We start from the raw sequence: 25762 nt of genomic DNA, 5'->3' as shown, positions 1-25762 counted from the left end.
GAGAAGAATCCCCTAGTACACTGTTGGTGAGAATGCAAATTTGTACAATCCATATGGAAAACAGTATGGAATTTCCTTAGTAAATTTCAAATAGGTCTATCATATGATCCAGTAATCCCACTTCTGGGTATATATCAAAAGGCCATGAAATCACCATCTCAAGAAGATAGCTACACCCCCATGTTCATTGCAGCATTATTTACAATAACCAAGATGTGGCAACAACTTAAGTGTTCATCAGTGGATAAATAGATTTTTAACAAAGTGAGATAGATACATACACACACACACACACACACACACACACACACACACACTTGAATATTATTCAGTCAGGAAAAAAGAAAGAAATCCAGTCCTTTCTGACAACATGGGAAGACTTTGAGAGCATCAGGGTAAATGAAATAAATCAGTTAGAGAAAGGCATATTCCATATGATCTCACTTGTCTTTAGAAACTAAAAGAAAGTCATAGAAACAGATTACAGAATGATGGTTCCCAGGTATGGGGTTGGGGAAATGGGGAGATGTTGGTCAAAGTCTCCAACTTCCAGTTGTAAGATGAGTAAGATCTGATATTCAGCATGGTGACTATAGTTAACAATACTGTATTATATACTTGAAAGTTGTTAAGAGTAAATCTTGAATACTCTCACAATGGAAAAAAAAAAGCAATTTTGTGAGGTGATCAATATGTTAATGAACCTTATTGTGGTAATCGTTTCACAACATGCACATGTATCAAATCACCGTGTTGTATACCTTAAACTTACACAATGTTATATGTCAATTATATCTCAATAAAGCTGAAAAAAATGGGCATTGGGTTCCAAGCTTAACAGCAAAATTTCCTTCAAATTCCATTTTAGAACAAACAGTTGTATAGTAATATCCAAACCAAAAAATTCATTCTTAATTTTGATCACCCAATCAGAGCTACTTTAACATATTATCAGGCTCAATTTTAAAATATCATGGCTCTAGAGCATGAATAGATAGACCAGTGAAACAGAATGGACAGTCCAAAAATAGATAGGTATGTATGCTAAACATAGCATTTCAAATCTATGGGTAAAATTAATTTATGACATTTTTTTTTTTTTCCCCCTCAGAATCTCCCAATAAGTTGTTAGCTCAGGACAACTTTACTCTGATTAAATTTGGCCCAATGAACTGACCGCTTTCTTACCATCTTCATGGTGGGCACAGGCTGGCTTTAATAAGAATTCTTGGTTGGTACTATATTTGGAACCCAAAATGTTGTGTTTGTCTATGTATGTGTAAGTATTACACATGTTATTTAAAAGGAAGATCCTGAATTATTGGTTCCTTCCCTTAGTGCTGTGAGGCATGTGAATACAAACACAGTATTTAGAAATAAAGTTTTTTGAATTTTGAAAGAAAAGAAAAACAACTACAAACAGCAAATGTTGGTAGTGGTAGCGTGGTGATAACAACCCATTATTATTCAAGAACACACAGGTTTCCGTCATTAAAATATCCTGTTAAAAAACCCAACTTATTTATAACCTTCATTTGTGAAGAAGCCTGAGGCAGGAAAGGAATAACTAATTTATATTTGTGCAATCTCATGTTCTTCTATAATTACCAGTTGGGATGTATGCCAGTGGTTCTTTGAATTTTCAACAGGTCTGGATTTGTATGTGTATGTCTAGGGAAGTTGCTGGTGTTGTTGACTATGAATTTCACTTCCTCAGCGTCTGACCCAAAATGGCACCCAGGTATTTCACTACATCTCCTTAGGAGCTTGCTCCTTATAAGAACCGACTGAGGTCCATCTGCAAGCATAGGTATGAGAGAGTGAAAGAGTTGTGATCCTAGAAGATGACAACATTTAGAAAATAATTTTACTCTCCTTTCCTTTTCCATATCCTGTCTAAATGGACATTACCACAAATGAATCACAGCTAGTCTACCTACTTGGTCCTTTCACGTGTAGTTACCTAATCTTGCAGTTTTATGAATTTTTGACATTTTTTCTTACTTCCAAATGCCTTGTTTTTTTCTTTCTTTTAATTCCTTCCCTCTGCTCTCCCTTCCCTTTTGTTCCTGAAGAATGATATATGTGGATCTCTCAACTGTTTTTAATGACTACACTCACTATCACCTTTCATATCTTCGTATTTTTGGTTCCATTCTATTCTTTCTGGCTAGAATATTTTCACCATCTCTTTCCTGGATTGCTTGTACGTATTCTTCAGTGTTCAGCTAAGACACTATCAAATGGACTAAATTGTGTCAAGTTATATGCCCAGCTTCTATATAAATATTTCCTAATGAATGAACGAAATCATAAATGAAGCAAGTCTTCCCTACATTTTCTCCTTCTTGTGTCTTAATTCCCACAGCTCCAGAATAAGAGCTATATGTCATTTTACTAATATTCCATAGTGGATAATAGTATGGGCTCTACAGTGTCACTGCCTCTCTGGGTTCAAATCCTGACTCTACCCACTAAATAGCTGTGCCGTCATTTTTTCTCAGGGCTCAATATCTTCATCCCTGCAATTGTGATCATCGTAATATCTCTTGCATAAGGTATTTGAGGATTTGATAATACATAAAGTGTGTAAAATAACACCTAAGCATTCTAAAACAATAGCTACTATTATGAACAGGAGCTTGTTTTGTATATCACATTCACTGCTGCATCGACCCTGCAATTCAATTGTCTTTTCAAGCCTTTCCTAAAATTACAAACTTTTCATGTTATCACAAGAAAGACTGCTTGGATGTGACAGAATGTGAAAATTATGCTTTTTATTATATCACATAAAATAGTTACACCAAATTGTCCAAATGCATTGGTGAATTAAAGCCTTCAACTCTTACAAATTTTTATACATATACTTATGCATTTATAAATACACACATATGTAAAAGATATATATTTTCTTCTAAAATAAAGTGCCCAAATTTTGATATATGGGGGCATAATAGGGAAAAAAGATTCATAAAGTTTTATCAGTTATAGACCTTACCTTCACAATATAAGAATCTTGTTTTATACACATTTATTCAGATATAGTGAATTTCAATCACTCATTCTTTTCTGAATTCTAAGTGAATCAACTTATCCTAAAAATTAGAAGAAGTCATGTAGCCAATTTAATGAATCAGAGGCTAATTTTTCTTACTGGCATTAGAGCGTTGGCTCCCCCAGTGAAGGTTGGTTCAGCTTCATTCTTACTTTTCCTGTTTTTTGCACTGTTGTCTTTCTGCTAAGATGACAAGCAGAGAGACAAATGAATGGGACATCTCTAATCTAAATCCTTTAGTAGCATTCAATAAAGTCAGGGTTTGGTGAAAAGACTCCTAATGTCTTCACATTGCCCTGGGCTTTGCGAGAAATGGCCCAGCAGGCTCTGAAGATCAATTCTGCCTCTCTTACTGAAGCCACACAAGAAGAATCAGAGTACGATGATCAATGGCCCATTGAGAGAGCCCGCTCAAACTGAAATGGAACTCTACTACGGTGGAAAACTGTGAGAACACGTTTGGGTTTAAGGACAAAATAAGGGTTAAAGAAAAACTAGACAATTGGAGATCATTCAGAAAATCCTCTTTTCAAAAAGGAACCAGGGCTCTATTCCCTGCTCCACTACCTCAGCTACTCTTCCTGGGTTTTTACGGGATCTTCCATTACCTTAGACGTTTAAGATGATCATTTGCAGTCTTTGACAAAGAATGGAATTTAAAAATGCCTTTGAAAGCTTCCAACCTATTGAAGCAAGGTGAAGATGCCTAAAAATAGTGTAATATGAGCCCAGCCATTTCAGAATCTCTGGTGATTACAGGTTCAAACTGCAATAGAGTGTATCTTATTCAAGCAGGAAAGGGAGACATTGTCAGCACTAAAATTGCATAAAACACCCTATGACTTCTCAACATCCAGGAAGCCCGGGAACAATGGGAAGCCCAGGCATTTCCCAGAGTCAGCACAAGGAATGGAGTATTTTCTTTTATTTTTTGGGAAAAGGGGTGGGGGGGGAAGAGGGCAAGAAAGTGTTTCCAATAACCTGACTCACCTCCGAAGGGGCTTTGCAAGAACAGTGCTGCCTTAACTACTGATTTTGGTGAGCATCTTGTTAATGGCTTGCTTGACATGTGTGGTGGAGCTGCGTCGCCTCGTCTTGCCCTGGACCATCCTCCTGCGACGCACCTCTCGACACAGCTCATAGAATATCTCGGTGATGTTCCCTTCTCCAGTGCAGGCAGAACACTCATAAAAAGCACATGCCAGTTCGGTGGCCAGCTTCTCCCCTTCTTCTGTACTAACCTGTCTGGAGTGGTCCAAGTCAGCTTTGTTTCCAACCAAGATGAGAGTCACATTCTTGGGCTTCTTGACCTCATCCAGGATGTTCTTAAGTGGCAGCACTTCCTCAAAACTTCCTCGGTCAGTAATGTCATAAACCAGCACAAAGCCTTCTCCCCAACGCATGTGTCCTTCCCTCTGAATGGTGTCTTCCTGTTGACAAGAAAACAATGGCAGTTGGGAGAATTAGAAGTAATCACCATGTATAGATGCGGCTAATGTCAATGGTGATTCCTTAATTACTACTCCATGTAATTAAAATTTCTTGATAGTCTGCCTGTACAAGCTTACCTTCTACTCCAATCACTTTGGAATAGAAGCATTACTTACTCATAGCAAGATATGTTGGGGAACTAAAAACATTCTTAACTGCATAGACCTTTAACTTTCTGCTTCTAATTTTCTTCTTGCCATATCATTAAATCCATAATTACAAGAACTATAAAGAAATTATCTTAGTTGAACACACTGCCTCTAAGGCTTTTCATCACAAAGAATTGGCAAATAGGTAACAGACAAGTAGACATTACCCCACCCTATAGAGATCAGATTTAGAGGCACAGCTTAGTGAATGGTTTTGATTTTGTTTTTTGCTTTAATCTCTTTGTCTTCGGCTTATAGACAATTAGGCACCCGGGACAGAAAAACAGTGAACAAATGGATAGAAAGTCAAACTCAAAGCTAGGGGCTTTGGGCTTTTTTTTTCTTTCTATCTTAACACTGCAGAAATATTATAAAGTCCCAATAATGATAGAAATTCATTTCAAGTGGTTTTCTAAGGGGATGATCACTCCTTCTTAGGAAAGTAGCACGTATGATTTGAAAATGCATTGCCCTCATGGGCTCAAATAACCTTTGCAGGCATGTAATTCCCTGTCACCTCTTTCTAGAATCAGGGCTGGGTGGAAGGGAAAACATAAAAAGGAGGTGATGGTGAGAAAGAAAAGTGTACAGCTAGTTACAAGAACATTTCTTGGATTAAACAGTTTAATTCAAGTCTTCTTTGGGTCATAGGTCACTGATGAAGCACCATGGAATACGTCAGCTTCCTAATTTTCATTCTTAGTGGTCATTCTTATTCTTGGGAACGAAACCTATCCTATGAACCCATTTGTAATCTCAGAACATACGGACATCAGAGAAAATTTATATTAGCTTCCTTTTTAATGGATTATTATTATTCAATTATGTGGCTCAAATTTTCAATAGGATATGGTGAAGTCTGGAAAGAATATTACAGGAGAGATTCCCAAAATAAAGTATTCTGAAAAAATATTCGGAGGTTATATAAGTTTGGAACAGAATAGCTACCGAAACTCTTAAGGATTCATCATACGCTAAGGCATACTAAAGGCTCTGAGAACTACTCCAGTAAAAATATCTGCTTCACTCTATCAGAGCATTTCAAACACTGAACCATGAATCTATTAATATCTTGCCATCCCCCGAAAATATATGTTGGTAATTCTATTCTGGATGACGTCATGTGAATGTTATTTTCAACCTCCCCCAACCCCTGAAGTACTGGGCAATTTATATAAGGATGCATACACAAGCTGTTGCAAATACGTTAATATACAAATAACTAGATAATTAAAGAAAAAAGTCTTTAGGCATCATTAGTTAATTGTAGGAAAATATCTTAATTTTGTTTATAGAATGCACATACATGTATCATTTTTATTTAATACAGAAAACATTTTAGCTGAACCCTTTATTCACCTGACCAGCAGTATCTAGTATCTCCATGGTGACAACTTCATCATCAATGTTTGCTTGGTGTCGGTAGGTTGATTCTGAGGGAATGAGCAGAAAAAAAAAAGAAGAAGATAAAAAAGTAAATAAGTGCATGATTTAATTCGACCTTTAGTCACAGAAGTATGTCTATTTGGCATAAGGAAATGTGCATCCTGGAAGGAGAGGATGGATGTCTAAGAATGTGCCACTTCTGCACTCTTTAAGATCCTGGAAGTATAGGGTCTCATCAGGGAGCCACAGACTTTCAGGGTATAGCATGGGAGAATCTCTTTGTCTCTTCACTCACTCTATTCTCTTATCAGCTCAGCTTTCTGATGATCTCTTCCTCCTAAAATAAGGCTTCCACATCCTAGACTGAGAAGGTGATTCCCACAAAACACATTCTGTCTTGATACTCCTAAAATCCAGTTTCTGGAAATCACTTTTAATTACTGTTCCTGACAAGATGACATAAAAGCAGGAGCTGTTCATTTCTTTCAAGACCTCAACCCTGACAATGCGATAGACATTAGAAGATGTGGATAGCCATCCATGTAAAAAATTACCATTTAAAGCTATGAAAAACCCTTGTGGCAGTAGAAGGAGATTGGACCCCACATTTGGGGGTTGTGAGGAGAGCAGAGGAAGGCTGGGCCACAGGGATGGGGACACAAGAAAGCAGAGTTCTCTTGTTCTTATTACCTCTTCAAGGTAGAAAAATAACAGCTCAGTACCAGCTGAAGGCTGGTAGGTTAATATCAGAGTGGTTGGTCCCCAAGCTCTACTGGGATGAGGAGAAGTTAGGAGAAGTGAGAACTTTGGGTGGTCTGAGTGTGCCTTTCACCACATGAAATTTAAACCAGAGATTAAAATAAATACCACCTGGTGCTGCTCTGTATGAAAACTAGAACAGTTGAAATAATGAAGTCAACAAATGTTTGACCGAGCTGAAGGCCAGGTTGGGGAACTCTTCCAGAAGATATCAGTAAATGATAAGAAGAAGAAAAATGTAAAGTTAAAATATAAGAGTGATGGATAATAGATCTAGACATGTTATTACCTCTTCTAAAATGAGTCTCAAAGAGAATAAAACATATGGGGGGTGGGGGATGGGGGTAAACATATATGAGGCTGTAATATCTGAGAATTTCTAAGATAAAAGACATTGAACAATTCAGTTCAAAAGGACAAAAAGGGCACACAAGAGGAAAAGCCCCATATATAAAACAATTATAGAAAAATTTAGGGATATCAATGATACAGAAAAATTTTAAAGGATCTAGAGAAAAAAGGCACATCATTTACAAAAGGACTTGACTCAGATTGATATTAGACTTCTCACCAGTAAAACTGAATTCAAGGTCCCAATGGAGTAAAACAAAGGAATAAAACCACATTGAAAGTAATTGAGAACTACTATTCTAGATGATACCAATATATCAGGGTGTGAGGGCTGGGGAGAGACAAGAGGCATATTTGAATGAGCTAATGTAGTTGTCTTACTCCCGAAGATGACATCAATAAATAAGAATAGGAAAAAAGTGAGTTAAGTAGTCAACTCAACATATCAGAAGAGGAACACAAGATAAATCCAAGAAAATATGAGGAAAGAAATAAAAGAGAAAAAAGTGCAGAAGAAAAAATTACACAAGGTTAACAAACCAAAGCATGAGGCTTGAAAGGATTAAAAAAAGAGGGGGGGAGTAGAGATAAAAAAATGTGGCAATACTGACTAGTAAATTGAAAGAGAAGGAGTAATCAAACAAAATTTGGCATAAAGGAAGAAATAACTACATATTCTGATGAAATGAAAATACAATAATATTATGAACTGTATACCAACACATTTCAAACCCTGATAAATTCTTGGATTAAAAGATGCACTGGTGGGTGCACTGAGAACTACAGCACTTAAGTTGATCAATAACCAGTAAATAATTTAGACGTTAATTGTAGATCTCTTCTAATCATGAAAAGCAACTGCATCCAATTGGTTTTAAAGGAGATTTCTAGAAACATTAAACAAGTTGTTCTAGAAAATAGAAAAGGATATCTATCCATTTCCTTTTATGGAGCATATGCTGGCTCTAACAAGTATTACAAGAGTAATAAGAGAAAAAATAAAATAAAATCATAGGTTCACTTCACTCTTGAACACTGATTCATAAATTTTTTTAAGTTTTTTTTTTAAGTTTATTTTTTGAGAGAAAGACAGAGACAGAGATAAAGACAGAGAGCAAGAGCAGGGTAGGGGCACAGAGAGAGAGAGAGAGAGAGAGAGAATCCCAAGCAGGCTCCATGCTGTCAGCGCAGAGCCTGATGCAGGGCTCAATCCCACAAACCATGAGATCATGACCCAAGCCGGGATCAAGAGTTTGATGAGCCACCCAGACACCCTAGAGTCATGAATTCTAAATAAAATATTATCCAATGGAATCTAACAGGGTAATAAGAAAAGTATATCACTGATCAGTTAATTTCAAAAATACAGGGTGTTGAAAATCTATCAGTGCAATTTTTTTCAGTTTTTATTTAACCAGTTAGTTATACACCTGGTGCTCATCATAAATGGACTCCTTAATCCCTGTCACCTATTTCACCCCTCCCACCACCCAACCCCCCCCCCCCCCCCACCCCGCTAACCATCAGTTTGTTCTCTATAGTTAAGAGTCTATTTCTTGGTTTGCCTCTCTACCCCTCCCGCCCCCATCATCATTTGTTTTGTTGCTAAAATTCCACATATGAGTGAGATCATATAGTATCTGTCTTTCCCTGATTGACTTTTTTCGCTTAGCATGATACTCTCTAGCTCCATCCACGTTCTGGCAAATGGTAAGATTCCATTCTTTTTTATGTCTGAGTAATATTTCATTGTATATACATACAACCTCTTCTTTATCCAGTCATCAGTTGATGGAAATTTGGGCTCTTTCCATAATTTGGAGAGGTTTTTTTAAAATTTTTTTAATGTTTATTTATTTTTGAGAGAGAGAAAGAGACAGAGCGTGAGCAGAGGAGGGGCAGAGAGAGAGGGAGACACAGAATCTGAAGTAGGATCCAGGTTCTGAGATGTCAGCACAGAGCCTGATGCGGGGCTCGAGCTCACAGACTGTGAGATCATGACCTGAGCCAAAGTCGGATGCTTAACCGACTGAGCCACCCAGGTGCCCCAAAATCTGGGTATTGTTTCTATCCATGCAATGTAATACATTGAAGCACTAAAGGGAAAAAAAAAAAAGCACTAGAATAAAGAACCACATGATTACCATTATAGGAAGATCTATAGCACAATGAAATTTATATAAATTTAAAGTATATGGATACACACAAAAAATACCTTTTTCAAAAAATATGTAATACTTAGTACATACTGCTTGCCATTTGAACATGAATTGTTCTAATGCTTTACTCATATTAATGCATTTAATCTTCACAAATATCTCTGTGGTAGGTATTACTGTTACCTCCATTTTACACAAGGATACTGAGGCACAACAACATTTAATAACTTGTCAAAGGTCACACAGGGATAAGTGGTAAGTAAGTGGTAGCATTGGCCTTGAAACTCAGGAAGACTGCCTTTGGAATTCGGCCTCTACCACTATGTAAAGTGTCAAACATATTAGATTATATACCTATGGGAAAGAGGAGGGCAATGGTGTCAAATGGGAATGCCAGAAAAAGAAAGTGAAATAATATAAATAATAAAGATAATAACAGAGATATAATAATACCTAATATATATGATATAATTATGTAAACATAATATAAATAATATAAAGGCTTCACAAGCACATGGATAGAGCAGTATGATTAATTTAATTCTTTACACCTCAACTATCCAATTCACCAACCAATCGACCAACCAACCAAATAAACCTGCAGGTTTCTCTCTCAACGGGGTACCCAGTGAGCCAGTCCTTTTATTTATTTGTTCCTATCTCATTTTTCTGACTTTCATTTCTCTATCTCATCAACTATTTTACAGTTCTTTTGGGACCACAGTTTTTTGCTACTTTGCTACAAATATATTGTCCTACCTAAAAATACAAACTGCAGAAAGGAGGCTTAACTAAGTGGCAAAACCTAGCCTTCTACCTGCCATCAGCCTGTGTCATGATCATTGCCATAGGCATGGCACATAACTGAAGTCTTTTCTGAACAGTAAAATGCAAATTTTTAAAAATATTTATTTATTTTTGAAAGACAGACAGAGTGTGAGCAGGGGAAAGGCAGAGACAGAGGGAGACACAGAATCCGAAGCAGGTTCCAGGCTCTGAGCTGTCAGCACAGAGCCTTTTGCGGGGCTCAAACTCATGAACCGTGAGATCATGAGCTGAGCCGAAGTCAGATGCTTAACAGACTGAGCCACCCAGGCGCCCCTGAATAGTAAAATTTTAAAGTGAGGTTATGTTTGGGGTGCCTGGGTGTCTGTTGAGCATCAGAGTCTTGATTTCAGCTCAGGTCATAATCTCATGGTTGTGAGATCGAGCCCTGAGTGTTGAGTGTGGAGCCTGTTTAAGATTCTCTCTCTCTGCCCCTCCCCTGCTCAAGTGCATGTGCTGTCTCCCTCTCTCTCTCAAAAAAGTGAGGTTATACTTAATATATTTTAATAAGCATATTTTGCAGCATTATTATTCTCTTAGAATAGGTAATCCATACGTGGTATGGACAATGGTTCTCAATTCTAGAACATTTCATCCCCCTACTCTTTATGTTAAATGGGAGGTTATTCTTTTGTATAATTTACTGCTCTAAAATACCATTTACAGGAGCATGTGGGTGGCTCAGTGGGTTAAGCGGCAGTCTTTGGCTCAGGTCACAATCTCGAGGTTTGCGAGTTCAAGCCTCCGGTGGGCTCTGTGGTGACAGCTCAGTCTGGAGCTTGCTTTGAATTCTGTATCTCCCTCTCTCCCTGCCCCTCCCCTGCTTTCTTTCTCTCTCTCTCTCTCTCTCAAATAAATAGTAAAAAATTATAAAAAAACACCATTTACAGCAACTACTCATGTATGAATCTTCTCTCAATGATTTTCCTTTTGCATCTTCAGTGCTCCAGCTTGAGGAAGAGAGGCCCAGACAGCAGCATGCATGTTAGGATCTATGTCCTTTCTGTCTCTCCTGCTACTGTTCAGTGGTGGCCTTTGTGCTACCTTCCTTTTTAAAAGGGCTGGCATCCACCCTGGGGCCTGGAAAACAGAGTTCTGGGCCCTCTTCCATCTCCTTACACCATAAATTGCCTGACAGACAGGGACATTTTTCTCTGTTGCTTCCATGATAAATAGGATATGTGTTTCAACCACAGAAGGCCACAGTAGGGGGGAAATAAAATATAATGAAAATTGTATGGAGCTGTGCGATTCTTTGGCTGTTTGTTAGCTAAAACGAAAGTGATGAAATGCAGGAAATGAGGGAATGTCTGTCACAGACACAGCAGCGGGGAGCGGCAGTGATTTCATCTAAGCTGAATACTGGTTTTATGCCATTTTGAGCCTTCTCTCTTTAAGCCTCTTCTCTCATTAGAACACATATCTTCACGTAAACAGCGGAAGTATAGGCCACACAGGCGAAATGTACATCTGTGTGCTAACTGCAATGAAGATATAATTCTAGAAAATGTACTGAGCACTTTTTGGAATTAAACTCCACTATGCATTTTAAAACGTAAGAGACAACGTGTATCTGTGTGGAGGTTGGACACACTTTTCATTTTGTTCATATTAACTTAAAATGTAATTTTGAGTCTTTTTTTCTTTTCTTTCTTTTTCTTTTTTCTTTGAGAGAGAGAGTGTGTGTGCGTGTGTGCACGCAGAGAGCAGGGGGGCAGAGGGAAAGGGACAGAGAGAATCTTAAACAGGTTCCACACCTCGTGTAGAGTCTGACTTGGGACTTGATCCTATGACTCTGGGAGCATGACCTGAACCTAAATCAAGAGTCAGAAGCTCAACCAACTGAGCCACCCAGGCACCCGGAGTCTTTTTTTCCCTTTTAAAGGGAAGGGGGGTTAGATTATTTAAGGCATATATCTAAATGAACCAAAATATCATATACTATAACACCAATTATTAGTTTCAAGATGAAATTAGGCATATTAAAAATTATATCTGAGTTTCATTGTATAAGAACTGCATTCAGCAACATTTTTATAAATCAAAATATATTTTGTATATTCTAAGAGAAATTAATGCTCAGAGGGACGTCGTGTATGGTTAATCCTTTTACCAATTTAGCTTTTTGCAAATTTCAACGTATTAAGATGGACGTGTAGCCAGCACAGTAACAACAGCATTTAGTAATGTTTTGATTTATACTACAATGGAAATTGTACTGACTTGAGTTCCATTATTTGACTTGAATTCTATTACTGGTCTAACCACAAACTAGCCACATAATCTTGGATAAATTTACTTCACTGGCCTTGTTTCCTTATTTGTCAAACGATGATCTTTAAGTTCCTTGCTGAGCCGATATTAAATAGTTCCATGAGTCGGCTAAGCACCTCTGCCTTAGTATCCAGTTGAGTAAATTTGTTCCGGGTGTGCCTCTCTCTTGGATAAGCCTTTCCAAACAGAGGGTAGTGGAGTGCAGGAAGGAAGAACCAATCACAAAATCAAAGTGCCAATGGATCTGACTGCCAATTCCTACCCTCATTCCCGTCTGAGCCTTTACTAATGACACAGAGAGCCCTGTAATCCATTCAAATGGAGTAGGGTGCCTCCAATACAGTAGTAGTATCGGTAAGTGCTGACGAATAGTCTCTCTTCCTCTCCAAACACCCCAACACACACACACACACACACACACACACACACACACACACACCTATACACACCATCTCAGCCTTTACCGTATTCTCTGGCATGATCAACACTCTCAGAGGGTAATACGACTCTCAGAAGTAGGGATTCAGTTCTTGCTGGGGATCTAATCAGAACATGGACCCTGTTGTTCTACAACTAGAATATTACACTCACCACCATCAGGGTTTTTCCTGGTCAGATGATGCAAGTCCCAAATCTCACAGGCTGCAGTGCTGGTTTTTAAATGCTATTCCTAAGCCAGCTCTGGTCTCTGACAAAGATTTCACTGATCCCACAGTGAAATAAAAAAAAAAAAATTAAGGAAAACTAAATTTCTTAGGTTATATCCTCCAAAAAAAATTGGATGTTAAAGGTATTCACTGCTTCTATGAAATGCAAGTGCAAATAGAATCCGGGTTTAGTTCTCTCTCACCCTCTGAGCCTTGCTTGCATCCCTAATTGGAGTTCCTATGAAAATCCTTCTCCTTAAAAAACAAAAAGTGGGGTGCCTGGGTGGCTCAATCGGTTAAGCATCCGCCTTGGGTGCAGGTCATGATCTGGCGGTTCATGGGTTCAAGTCCGTGTCGGGTTCTGTGCTGCCAGCTCAGAGCTTGGAGTCTGCTTCGGATTCTGTGTCTCTCTCTTTCTCTCTCTCTCTGCCCCTCTTCCACTCACACTCTGTCTCTTTCTCCTTCAAAAATAAATAAATATTAAAAACAATTAAAAAAACAAAAAGCAAAGCCTACTGATATCTAAAAGTCTGGGACTCATTTGCTAGTGTACTAGCAAATCTATTCTTCATAGATTTACTTCAGAGCAGTAGATATTATTCCAACTGGGTTAATATGTGGAATGGTGTTCATAGTCTTCAGCTTCTCATGGGGCAATAATTCTGTTACAGGTGGAAAAAATTGCACTATTAAACATGTTTTCCCTTTCTTTCTCTTATTGAAATATAATTAACATACAGTGTTATACCCCCATGGTTTTGAGGAAGGCTCTGAATTCAGAATTCAAGACTGGTTTTTACAGATATGCCACTTTGCTTTTTAATGGTAGCTTTCCCTTTTTGGTGGTGGTTTTGAAACTCTATGACAAAATGTAGTGAAGTCCAGGACGTGCTTGATTCATCTTGAATCAAATAGATGGGGGGCTCCTGTTAGCTAGAACACTGGGGACTTCTAGTACACAAATACACACACATGCACACACACACACACACATCAGTTTCCAGGGTGAGTTCGTAAAACTCTCACCTGGGAGTGAGTCATATGCCTGGTACTCCCGAAGTCTGATCAACGCTTTGTTGCTTAGCAGCTGAAATCCTTTCTGAACAGTACAGTACAAGGTCACTCAATAAAGTTTCATTGTTCTTACTGAAGGAAGTCTGCATTATAAATAACTGATACAGGCAGATTTCTATTAACAGCAGTTGTTTTTCAGAATGAATAAAAGAAAAGGGAAAATGGTTCACCTAAGACTAATGTAAAATAGTAACATTAGTTACTAGAACATATTCAGAGAGGTAAAAAAATTTATGAGATCATTTTTCATAAGCTTCATCTTTTGTTGAGATACACTGGGATTGGTAAATAAGATTAGTATTTTTCTACTGAACTCCCATAGCCATTAAGAGTCTCCGAACCACAATCTTTGTAGAAATTATATAAGTGATAAAAATATAAGAGTAAGCATTTACTTACGTGGGACAAACAATACACAGTTGTTTGATATTTTAAAACCAAGTGTGTTCTTGATCCAAATACATCCTCTTAAGATTAGATTGTGGCTATATCCAAAACATTTTAAAAATTATTGATGTTTAAAAACTATTTAATAGCAAAAACAGAGAAGTAAAGATTAATAAATGTAGAGGCATACTATTAGATTTAAAACAAAACAAAACAAAACCCTGAATCCCATAAGGATGTGAATCTTCTCAAAGTAATTTATAGTTTTAATGCAATTCTAATCAAAATCATGTCATGTTATGACAGAGTTTTTAAAATTGGCCTGGAAGAATAAACTAGAAATACTGGCCAAGATAATTTTGTAGAAAGTTAAAGAGAGAAGATTTTCCCTCCTGTGTGTCACAATGTGCTAAAAAGCATACAGTTATCAAGAGTGCGGTACTGGAGATAGACATGAGAAGCAAATCTAGAACTGCAGCCTAGTGTAAATAATCCAGTGTATTAAAAAAAAAAAAACAAAAACAGCTTTGAAAGTAGTGGGGAAAGGTGGGGACCATTTAGTAAACAATAGTAGGAAAGTTTGTCAACTATTTGGAAAGATTGTTGGATCTTCAGTGTGTACTTCTCACTAAAATAAGTTCCAGATAGATTAAAAAGTTAAAAAATAAGTAAACTATAAGATCACTCTGTATTCCTTCTCAGTCCAGTCTTCCTTCATAGTACTTATCACTATTCATTGTTTATTTGTTTATGGACTCTTCTGTCTTTACTAGACTGTTAGCTCAGAAAAAGCCACAGGCTTAGAAAAAGCCACAGGCTTTCTCTTTCTGCCTATTGGTTTATCTTCACCACCTAGAATAATATATATGGCATTTTATATATATATATATATATATATATATATATATATATATATAATGTCATATATAATATATATGACATAGGAGGCATTTAATACTTATTTGTTGAATGAATGAATAAAATCAATGAAAGGAGGCACAAAGGGAAGCCCAATGTGGGGCTCAAACCCACAACCCTGAGATCAAGAGTTGGATGCCCTACCAACTGAACCACCCAGGTGCCCCAAGAAGGCTGCCTTTTAACTTGAACATATGTATGTAGGGGCGCCTGGGTGGCTCAGTTGGCTACGCGGCTGACTTCGGCTCAGGTCATGATCTTAATGGTTCGTGGGTTCGAGCCCCGCATCGGGCTCTGTGCTGACAACTCAGAGCCTGGAGCCTGCTTCGGATTCTGTTTCCCTCTCTCTGCCCCTCCCCCACTTGTGCTCTTTCTCTGTCTCTCATAAATAAATAAACATTAAAAAATTAAATTGAACATATGTCAGCTTGGAGTGATAACCAAAACAAAACAAAATGAAACTTTAAAAAGAGGAATATTCTTTGCCCATTTCACTATTCTGAGTGAGGCCAGCTCAACCTGGACACTATGCCTGGTAATCAAACAATGGATGTACGTCTCTCCTGTCTCTGGATCAAAGTAACAACTTTCACAATACCAGCTGGGCTCCTTGAAGCATCAGAAACAAAACTCAAAGGATTCACGCAGAATAAAATCTGAAGCTTAAATTAGAACCCATGGATTGTCAGCATTATTTTGAAGATGATAACTGAATAGGTATCTAATATATGTTTTGGACAATTTAAAAAACACCATGAATGCTTCATACATCAATATTATGGCTACTTTCAAGATCCACAGGTACCAGTTTGCTACCACTTTTTTCTTTTTTAAATAGGCTTTGATCAGATTCACTGGAGAGAAATATGGTTTACTTTTATGTTTTCCCAAAATCAGCATTCAGAAGGCTTCTTTTATTGTAATACTCTCCTCAGCATGCCATTCTCTTCCACACCAGATTAGCCTGTGCACTGTGGCCTCCTTCTCCCATTAAAACGATGCTACATTTCCAACAGATGGACATCCTGTTGTACCCACTCCCTTCTTGTCCCCAGTTTGACCTGATTTCTTCATGTAGGCATGAAAATCCTGCATGGTTCTAAGCACGGAGAGCATGAGACACATGGCTCGCTTCTTTACAGACTTCTTTGCATGATTTGATAAGGCACTTCCCAAACACCTGGTAGGTGCTTCAAAAGGCTGCAACAGAAAATGTTATTGTCTCTTTTGGGTCATAAACTTTGAGTGGCAAGGAAGAGGAAACAAAATTTGACTTACCAAGAGTGGGATCATATTCCCAGATGAAGCGCTTGGTCAGGAATCTCACTACAAGAGCTGTGGAAGAAAAGAGCAACATTTCAAACAAATTTGTTAATTTCCTTATAGTTCTTATCCTTGTATGGAAAGAGAAATAGCCCAGACAACTATATGTGCTTTATAGTTCTTGGCATGCAAACCCAATCCATTCATTTATGTTTATCCAGATGCTTTTTCTATTTCATATTGTGGCCTAAAAATTGGTATAATGTTTTAATGGCGCATTAATCAACAAGCTAGATTTGTTCTCTTAGTTATAGGATAAAAACAAACAAACAAAGAAAAGACATCACAATTTGAACATGCCCATATATAAAATTTTTAGCAGAACAATGAATTTGGATGTAAAGTGTCACAATACAGGCATCTGAAGTTTTGAATATTGCTAACAATTGACAAAGGTGAGTTGAAAACATGACTTTTAACTGCAATGAAAAGATCATTAGCTGGTAATTGGTATTATTAAAAAAACAGATTTTCAAAATTAAGGATTTTATTAGTACTCATTAAAGCTCATCAAAGGTAACACTGATGAAATAATACAGTCAGAGTTAGGGTATGGAACTGGGCTAACACTTCACTTACATGATCTTCTCAACCCTTACCTCCTCCCTATGAGTCAGATACTGTGATTATTCCCATTTTTCAAATAAGGAAACTGAGGCTCTGAAAACTTAACAAATTTAACTGAGCTCACTGAACTAGTTAGTGGCCAAGTCAGGATTTGAGTCTAAGCAGTCAACTTCCAAAGCCTGTGATTTATCTATTGTTCTAAACTAAATATGAGGCCTGGGCCATCTAGATAATACGTGACTGGAAGCCCATGACAGAAGGAGAGGTGGCATAATTGGAGGAGGCTCTATTGTCCTTAAAACCTGATGGGACACATGCTCAACATTTTCCTATAGGTGTAGCAAAAGCAGCGGCTTTTAATCTTCTTAAAAACTTTTTTTTTTTTTTGGAAAGGGGTGTCACAGACACTTTGAAAATGGAACGAAAGCTTGGAATCTTTTCCCCGGTAAAATGTATATACACACATTTTGGCAGATAATTGCAGCAGCCTCGTGAGCCCTCTGAAGACCTTTAGTGGTCTTCCTGGGAATCTCACTGATCCTAACAAAAGAATCAATGTCTATCATATTTTATAGTCAAAAAAATATCTATTATGAGAGTATTTTTATTTTTACTGAAATGCCCTGTATGCAGTAACCCAAAGCTACTCCTTGAAGAAATACAGCTAGTCAGCTGGTATTGCCATCAGTCTGTCCTTTGTCTGTTGCCACTGTTAAGATCAACAGAAGTCTGTCATCCCTACCATGGTGCCTTATGTGAAAGATCACAGTGCAATTTGCAATGAGAACCTCAAAACAGAACACAAACATATGTGGCTTGGCTGGAGCCTGAAAGTACAATGTTTTTTCTAATTACAGAGTGTGAGTCTGAATTTAAGCCAAAATATTTGCAGTGCCTAAAGTAGCAAGGCCACTGACCCTATAATACTTCCCACAGTAAGTGTACTTGTGGCTTCATCTGCAATTTTCAGAGTCTGTCACTGTTCACTCTCTTGAGGATGCATTTTTTTGCATGTAAGAAGCAGTAAGCAGTAGCCAATTATTTTTCTGTTTTTAAATTAGCACATTAGTAAACATAACTGCCTGTACTATTGAGTTTTACCATTTGTTAGAGTTATGTAGTTTTAACTCGAAAGGTTTGGACCAGAAAAATTCATTTATCTGACATCCTGAAGCAATGAGATATTAAAATTAATAAAGTTTCACATAGCTGAAGTTTGAACTTCCCTGATTCTGAGGCCATTTAAACTTTAATTACTTCTCAACGAAATCTTTCTACAATGCATTAGGCTTTCCATTGCCTTTCAAAACCGAGTATATTGAATATAACTGAATCATTTAAAAATGTCTGGATCTTAGTTAACAACCTGGATTAGTGCCCTGTGCAGTTACACAGCAATACTTTGAGAAGCCGAAGAATGGTCAAGGCAGCACAGCTCAAGAGTGCTAGGGCTTAAATGGTTTTAGCTTTTGAATATATGTATTCATACACACACCTTTTTTCCTCCTTCGAAAACAATGGCTTTCTCTTTTTGCCACGGTCACTGAGACCACCTCCCATAACCAACCCATCTGTAGGTCTCCTTTGTGACTTTTATCATTCCAAAGACTGATGAGCCACATGAATGAGCCTGTTAGAATTTTTCTCATATTAGAATAAATTAGCTCTGGGGTTGGATTCTAAGGAAGCTGTTCTATGAATACAAAGAGGATTCTGGTGACCTTTGAGATGTCATGTTTGTTTTTGAGAAGCTGTTCCTGCTAGCTGCTGGGTTATTGGCTCCGTTTCAGGAAGGTACCTTCCAATGGGGCAGTGTTGCTAGGCTTAATCACTGATATCAATCTAAATATTTCTAATATTCTTTTTAAGAGATGAACATTATTATTTGATGGCTATTTTGACAATAGGATCATATTTTTTTTAAACAAAATTTAGTTTATTTCAAATACAGCAAAAAACCCCAGCAAAACCATACTGAAAAACTGACATGCCTTATGTTTATTCTTGGAAGACGTGCTTTTATCTCTCTTACACAGATTATTCACGGAAAAGACAAATGCACTGTCTGTATTTTTAAGTTTTAAAAAATATTTTAATTTCAAATTGTCAGTCTAAAGAATGAAAATAGTGTTGTATACGTGGAAGTGATAGCTGTTAAAGTCTTGATTACTTACTTTGTTGTTTGAGGTGCTTAAATAACATTCACCACCTACTGATGTAACCATCAATCTTCAGTATTATTTACCCACAAATTTGATTATAATTTTATTAGGGAATATAACTTTTACGTGGGACATATCTTGCAGGTCTCACCTCCTCCATCACTACCAATGTCTCATCACATGCTTTCACCTGTTAACGATAATGCAATTGTTTCCTTGGGGTGGCCCTCCTTCAGCCGTATCCCTAGGATTCCTTTAAACTACTCTCTATGCAGCAGCCAATTGTTTCTGCTAAAACTTAAGCCATCTCATGCCACATTTTTTCCTCAAATTCTTCCTGACCTCATCTCACTGAATAAATACTTACTGAGTGCCTACTCTGTATCAGGTTCTGTTTCAGGTGTTTGGAATAATCCAATAGGCAATTCAAAGATCTCTGACGTTACAGAGCTTATACTCTACCAGGAGGAGACAGACAAAAAATAAAAATAATAAATACGTTACATAATACATTAGAGGTAGTAAGTGCTATGGGAAAGGAAGTAGAACAAGGTAAGGGTATTGGCACTGGGGTGGAAGATGTAAGAGTTATTATTTAAGATAGGGTGACCAAGATAATCCTCATTGAGGAGGTGGTGTAAGAAACAGATGAGAGAGGGGGCGCCTGGGTGGCTCAGTCGGTTGAGCGTCCGACTTCGGCTCAGGTCACGATCTCACGGTTCGTGGGTTCGAGCCCCGTGTCAGGCTCTGGGCTGATGGCTCAGAGCCTGGAGCCTGCTTCCAATTCTGTGTCTCCCTCTCTCTCTGCCCCTCCCCCATTCATGCTCTGTCTCTCTCTGTCTCAAAAATAAATAAACATTAAAAAAAATTAAAAAAAAATAAAAAAGAAACAGATGAGAGAAGATTTCTGGGGGTAGAGTGTTTGAAGGAGAGGGAGAAGCCAGTGAAAAGGCCCTAAAGCAGGAAGGCATGCTTGAGATGGTCAGGGAACAACAAGCTGACCCACTGGTGTAGCTAAATCAGAATGGCAACAGTGAGTGGAATAAGAGATGAGGTCATTTCTTGCCACTGTCCCAGTCAGACATTCCATAAATCTACTATTAACTATTGTTAATATCCCCACCACTAATAATAATAATAGTGATGATAAAAACAACTGAAATGTTATTTTACTATTATCATTATTTTATTATTATTATCATTATTATTATTATTTTACTTGATTCCTTCTTTAGAATGTATATTCATAAGGGCATTACATTTGTTTGATTTATCACTGTTCCCTAGTATCTGGAACAGTGTCTGGCACACAGTAGACTATAAAATACTTCTTAAATAGATGAGAAAGATTGATCACTTCAGGTCACAGCTCACTCTTCTTAACAGTTAAACAATAACCAGGCATTGAGAGAATAAGCAGAAAAAACAATCCGAGAGAATTCACAACAGAACCATGACATCTTTCTACGACTTTTTCTTGAAAGGTGATATTAACATATAATCTGAATGCCTTCTAATGGCTATTTCATGATCCTTCTACAAATTATACTTCTGGAGTTTACTCAAATGGTTAATACAAAATTGATTTACTTTTCTTTTGAATACCTGGTCCTCTTTATCCCAAGTATCCTGAGCAAAGGTTTTCTTTTGATGCAAAAGGGTGGTTTTGCTAAACTTTATTTCCACTGGCAATCTGATATAAGATCTTGTTTTCCCTCAAGTTTTAAGATTTGACATATTAGATTGGTTGCAGTTAAGTTTCTGCATTCTGAAATATCTTATTTTCTTCCCATTGCCTTGAAAACCTACCTTTCCACTGAATAGGTGAACATGTCTCAAAGTCAATCTAGAGAAGAACATTTTGCCTAATTTATAACCAACATGAATGATTCTTCATTTTATGTGGTTTTTTTTTTTTATATTACTGGAATTGCATTTCATGATTACCTATGAAAGCTGGTTTTAACAAAATGGAAAATTCATGAAGTAGAATTTAATCCAATGATAATATTTAATTTATAAGCAAATGCTAAAAGGCATTATTTCTGCATTAAAATAGTTATGTCATTTCGAAATAGATTAACAAGTCTGGGCTAGTTATTCGAAATAATTGCTGATGTCATCATCAAGATGAGGAGGACATTGAAAGTACCAACTTTCGTGATCAGAATAATATTTTAAAATGAAAATTCAATGGATATGATCCGTACAGTAGATCAACTTTTGGAAATGAACTTTTTTTTTTAACATTTATTTATTTTTGACAGACAGAGTGTGAGCAGGGGAGGGGCAGAGAGAGAGGGAGACACAGAATCAGAAGCAGGCTCCAGGCTCTGACCTGTTAGCACAGAGCCCTATGTGGGGCTCCAACCCACGAACTGTAATGGTGAAGAGTGTGATCATGAGATCATGACCTGAGCCAAAGTCGGATACTTCTCGGACTAAGCCATGCAGGCGTCCCAGAAATGAACTTTTGAGGTAAATGAAAACTAACACACACGATATTCTTTTGCTGTTAAAGACATTTAAAAATATACTCTAGAGATTCCAATAGAACTTTCAAGTGTTACTTTTTGCTTACATTTACTTTTTTTAATGTTTATTTTCATTTTTGAGAGAGAGAGAAAGAGCATGAGCCAGGGAGGGGAAGAGAGAGATGGGGACAGAGGATCTAAAGTGGGCTCTGTGCTGACAGCAGAGAACCTCAGGCAGGGCTTGAACTCACAAACTGAGAGATCATGACCTGAGCTGAAGTTGGACATTCAACCCACTGAGCCACCTAGGTGCCCCTAGGCCCAAATTCTTAAAAAAAATTCTTGTTACGTCATTATTTTTCACTTATATCGTTTATGAAATAACCTGAAATAACCTGATTAACAATGTATATAATACAATTGTTCCGTGGCTACTTAAGCATATATGACCGCCTAAATATTTGTGATTATTGTTCTTCTCTATAGGTCCTTTGAAGAAGCATCCTTACTGTAAAAATCTAGTCCTTCTGTCTGAAGGGAACATCCATGTCTTTTCACTGATGTGTATTGAATGCTCTATCAGTTAAAGTAGTTTCCAGTTACCTGTCCTCTCCAAACTTCGGCTTTCTCATCTGTTACAGATGGCTAGCCACCTTGTGGGTCAGAGTTGATTCCTTTCCTTCCTCTGATCCCCACAGACCTGTGCAACCTGAATTTCAATTACTTTCAGTAGCACTCCTTATGCTTACGTCAGCCCGGCAGACTGACTGTACTACTTAATATCATGCACATTCATCTCTTAACGCATCTAATCACGTTGTTACCGCTGCCTCGAAGGTCCCTATCCAACTAATAAAATCCTAATCATCCTTCAAAATCTAATTCAAATATAACCTTCTTTGTGAAACCTTTCCTTTCTTTCTATTCGTTATTGCTGCTGAACAAATCTATCTCAAAACTCAGCAGCACGCAACAATAAGCATTTATCATGGGAAAATTATAATAGGCTTATGGAATTGTGGTCGACTGATTGTTCTGGAAAAAGCCTGCTACACATGTTTCAAATGGCCAGTTCAGATATTTTTTAAGACAGGTAAAGAATCTGTGGTTCAATTAAGTACTTCAAAGAACTTCATCACCTGAATTCCTTTTGGATTTTATCTATAATCCTGATAACACACCCAGTGAAAACCATTGATTTAATGCAGACTCAAAGATTGTGCTTGTTATCTACTACGTTCATATCATAATGAAAAGTTATTATGAATATATATTAAGTGATGTGTATGGTTTTCATTCTGTAACCTGCAGGACCTTCATAAAAAATACACAGTTACTTTTTTTTAAAGTTTATTTATTTTCAGAAAGAGAGAGAGAGAGAGAGAGAGAGAGAATAAGTGGGGAAGGGGCAGAGAGAGGCAGAGGGAGAGAGAAAATCCCAAGCAGGCTGCAGCTCTCAGCACAAAGCCTGATGTGGGGCTTGATCCCACGACCCTGGGATCATGACCTGAGCCAAAATCAAGAGTCTGATGGATGCTTAACTGACTGAGCCACCCAGGTACCCCATATATAGTTACTTTTAAGTCGTAAGGTAATGAACTAGTCTTTAATGACCTTCCATGCTAAATTCAGAACAATTATGTCGCAGAGTGTCAATTATTCTGCGAAAAATGAACAACTATTTTTGTTACAGGAAAAGAAGGCAAATGTGGACAATACACACAGTCATAGTCCACTATCGGTTGTAAGTATGTTCACAACTTGTTATTCAAATTTTTTCTATTTTTTTACAACAAAATTTTTCAATGTTTAATAGAATTCTTAAAGCTTGAAAACTACATGGAAACATTATAATAAACTTACACAGCATCCTAAACATGAAACTTCTCAAAATTATGCTGCAGCTGGGAGATAGAGTAGCTCTCTCCCCGTCTTCTCCCCCTTTCTACTTCAGTACAGAATTTATAGAATCTTTACTTGGCCAGCAGAAAACAAGAGGCAACGGTGTGTATTCCTAAGCCAACACGGGTGGCCAAATCAACACTAAATTGCTTTCAGTTTGAATTTTATGAATGTCACAATCAATAATGTATTTGAAAAATAATGAACAATACAAGGGTGAGAGAGTTTAATACAACTTGGGAATTGTTTTTCTCACTTCATTAAACACTGATGTGCTTAAGCAATATCATAAACATTATGACGGGAAAACATTTAAAAATAATGCAGTATTGTTAGTATCGCTATCCACGTTCATCTATTGAGAAGGCACTATTAGGTCGGGTGTTATGCCATATCTTTACATACATAGTTGACCCTTGAACAACACAGGTTTGAACTGTGTGGGTCCACTTACATGCACAGTTTTTCAATAAATACAGTACAGTACCATACATTTATTTTCTTTGCCTTATGATTTTTCCAATAACATTTTTTTCTTTAGTTACTTTATTGTAAGAATACAATACATGATATATAACATACAAAATATGTGTTAATTGACTATTAATGGTATTGGTAAGGCTTCTGCTCAACAGTAGACTATTAGTAGTTAAGTTTTGGGGGAGTCAAAAGTCATATACGGACTCTCAACTGCACGGGGGCGGGGGGGGGTGGTTAATGTCACTAACCCCTGCGTTATTCAAGGGACAAATGTGTGTCTTTACCCTTCATTGTCCTATAGCACTGAATATATGTATATGTATATACTTAGGCCTATGTATATGTATCTGTGTGCAATAACAAAGAAAATGAAGCTCAGATCATTTACATTTCTTCCTCAAATATGTGTGCACCCTGGTCGGATCCCAGGAACCACATTCTTTCTTTTTTTTTTTTTTAAATGTCTATTTCTGAGACAGAGAGAGACAGAGCTTGAGTCGGGGAGGGGCAGAGAGAGAGGGAGACACAGAATCCAAAGCAGGTTCCAGGCTCCGAGCTGTCAGCACAGATCCAGCACAGGCTCGAACTCACAAACCGTGAGATCATGACCTGAGCTGAAGTCGGTGGCTCAACCGACTGAACCACCCAGGCGCCCCAGCCACATTCTTTCAGTGACTCACCCTGACTCATTTAATAGAATCTTCTTTTTTTACAGGTGAGAAATTTGTCATCAAACGGCCTACAATTCCTGGTAATATACTCCTCTCCTGTTATTAAGCTCTTAATTTGAAAAATTTGGGAGTGAAAATTGCATATACTTTACATTTCTTAAAAATGTTTGTTTAGAGAGAGAGAGAGGGCATGTGAGCTGGGAAGGGGCAGAGACAGAGAGGGAGAGGGAGAGAGAGAAAATCCCAAGCAGGCTCCACACTGCCAGCTCAGAGCCGGAGGCAGGGCTCAATCCCACCAACTGTGAGATCATGGCTAGAGATGAAATCAAGAGTCCGGATGTTTAGCCAACTGAGGCACCCAGGAGCCTCGATATAGGGTCCTGTGATTACGCTACTTCATTACAAAAGATTAAAATCAAATCTCTGGCGAAAATGAAGCCTGCAGTGTCTCTAGGAAAAAAATGACTTTCTAGACATAAGCTTCTGAACATTCACGAGCTTCGTTTATTGCCTCCATGTGGAGCACTAGACACTATTTGTTCTGTAATCCATGGTGGATAAAACCGTACATAAGACATTGTAATCATCCTCATGATGCAGTTTTGCTTCATCATGTCAATGTAGTTGACTTTATGTTTCTTTAAGGTGTCTTTTAGGATCTATTACTATTATTTTAAATACAAGGCAAGACCATAGCTTCTTTTG

General features: G+C 37.6%; 1 protein-coding gene across 1 annotated transcript in view; it reads right to left on the bottom strand.

Moving 5' to 3' along the window:
• Positions 1–3968: 3968 nt before the first annotated feature.
• RERG (RAS like estrogen regulated growth inhibitor) overlaps positions 3969–25762 on the bottom strand; it is a 116514-nt gene continuing 94720 nt past the window's right edge. The window contains exons 3-5 of the mRNA XM_058743576.1: positions 16757–16813; positions 6058–6131; positions 3969–4488 (exon numbers count right to left, since the gene is read on the bottom strand). Of these exons, the coding sequence (XP_058599559.1) occupies positions 4081–4488; positions 6058–6131; positions 16757–16813 (539 nt within the window). The 3' untranslated portion in view covers positions 3969–4080. The remainder of the gene's footprint in view (positions 4489–6057; positions 6132–16756; positions 16814–25762) is intronic.

Source organism: Neofelis nebulosa, chromosome 8 (genome assembly GCF_028018385.1).
Source record: "Neofelis nebulosa isolate mNeoNeb1 chromosome 8, mNeoNeb1.pri, whole genome shotgun sequence".
Classification (NCBI taxonomy): Eukaryota; Metazoa; Chordata; class Mammalia; order Carnivora; family Felidae; genus Neofelis; species Neofelis nebulosa.
This window is presented reverse-complemented; position numbering and strand designations above follow the sequence as displayed.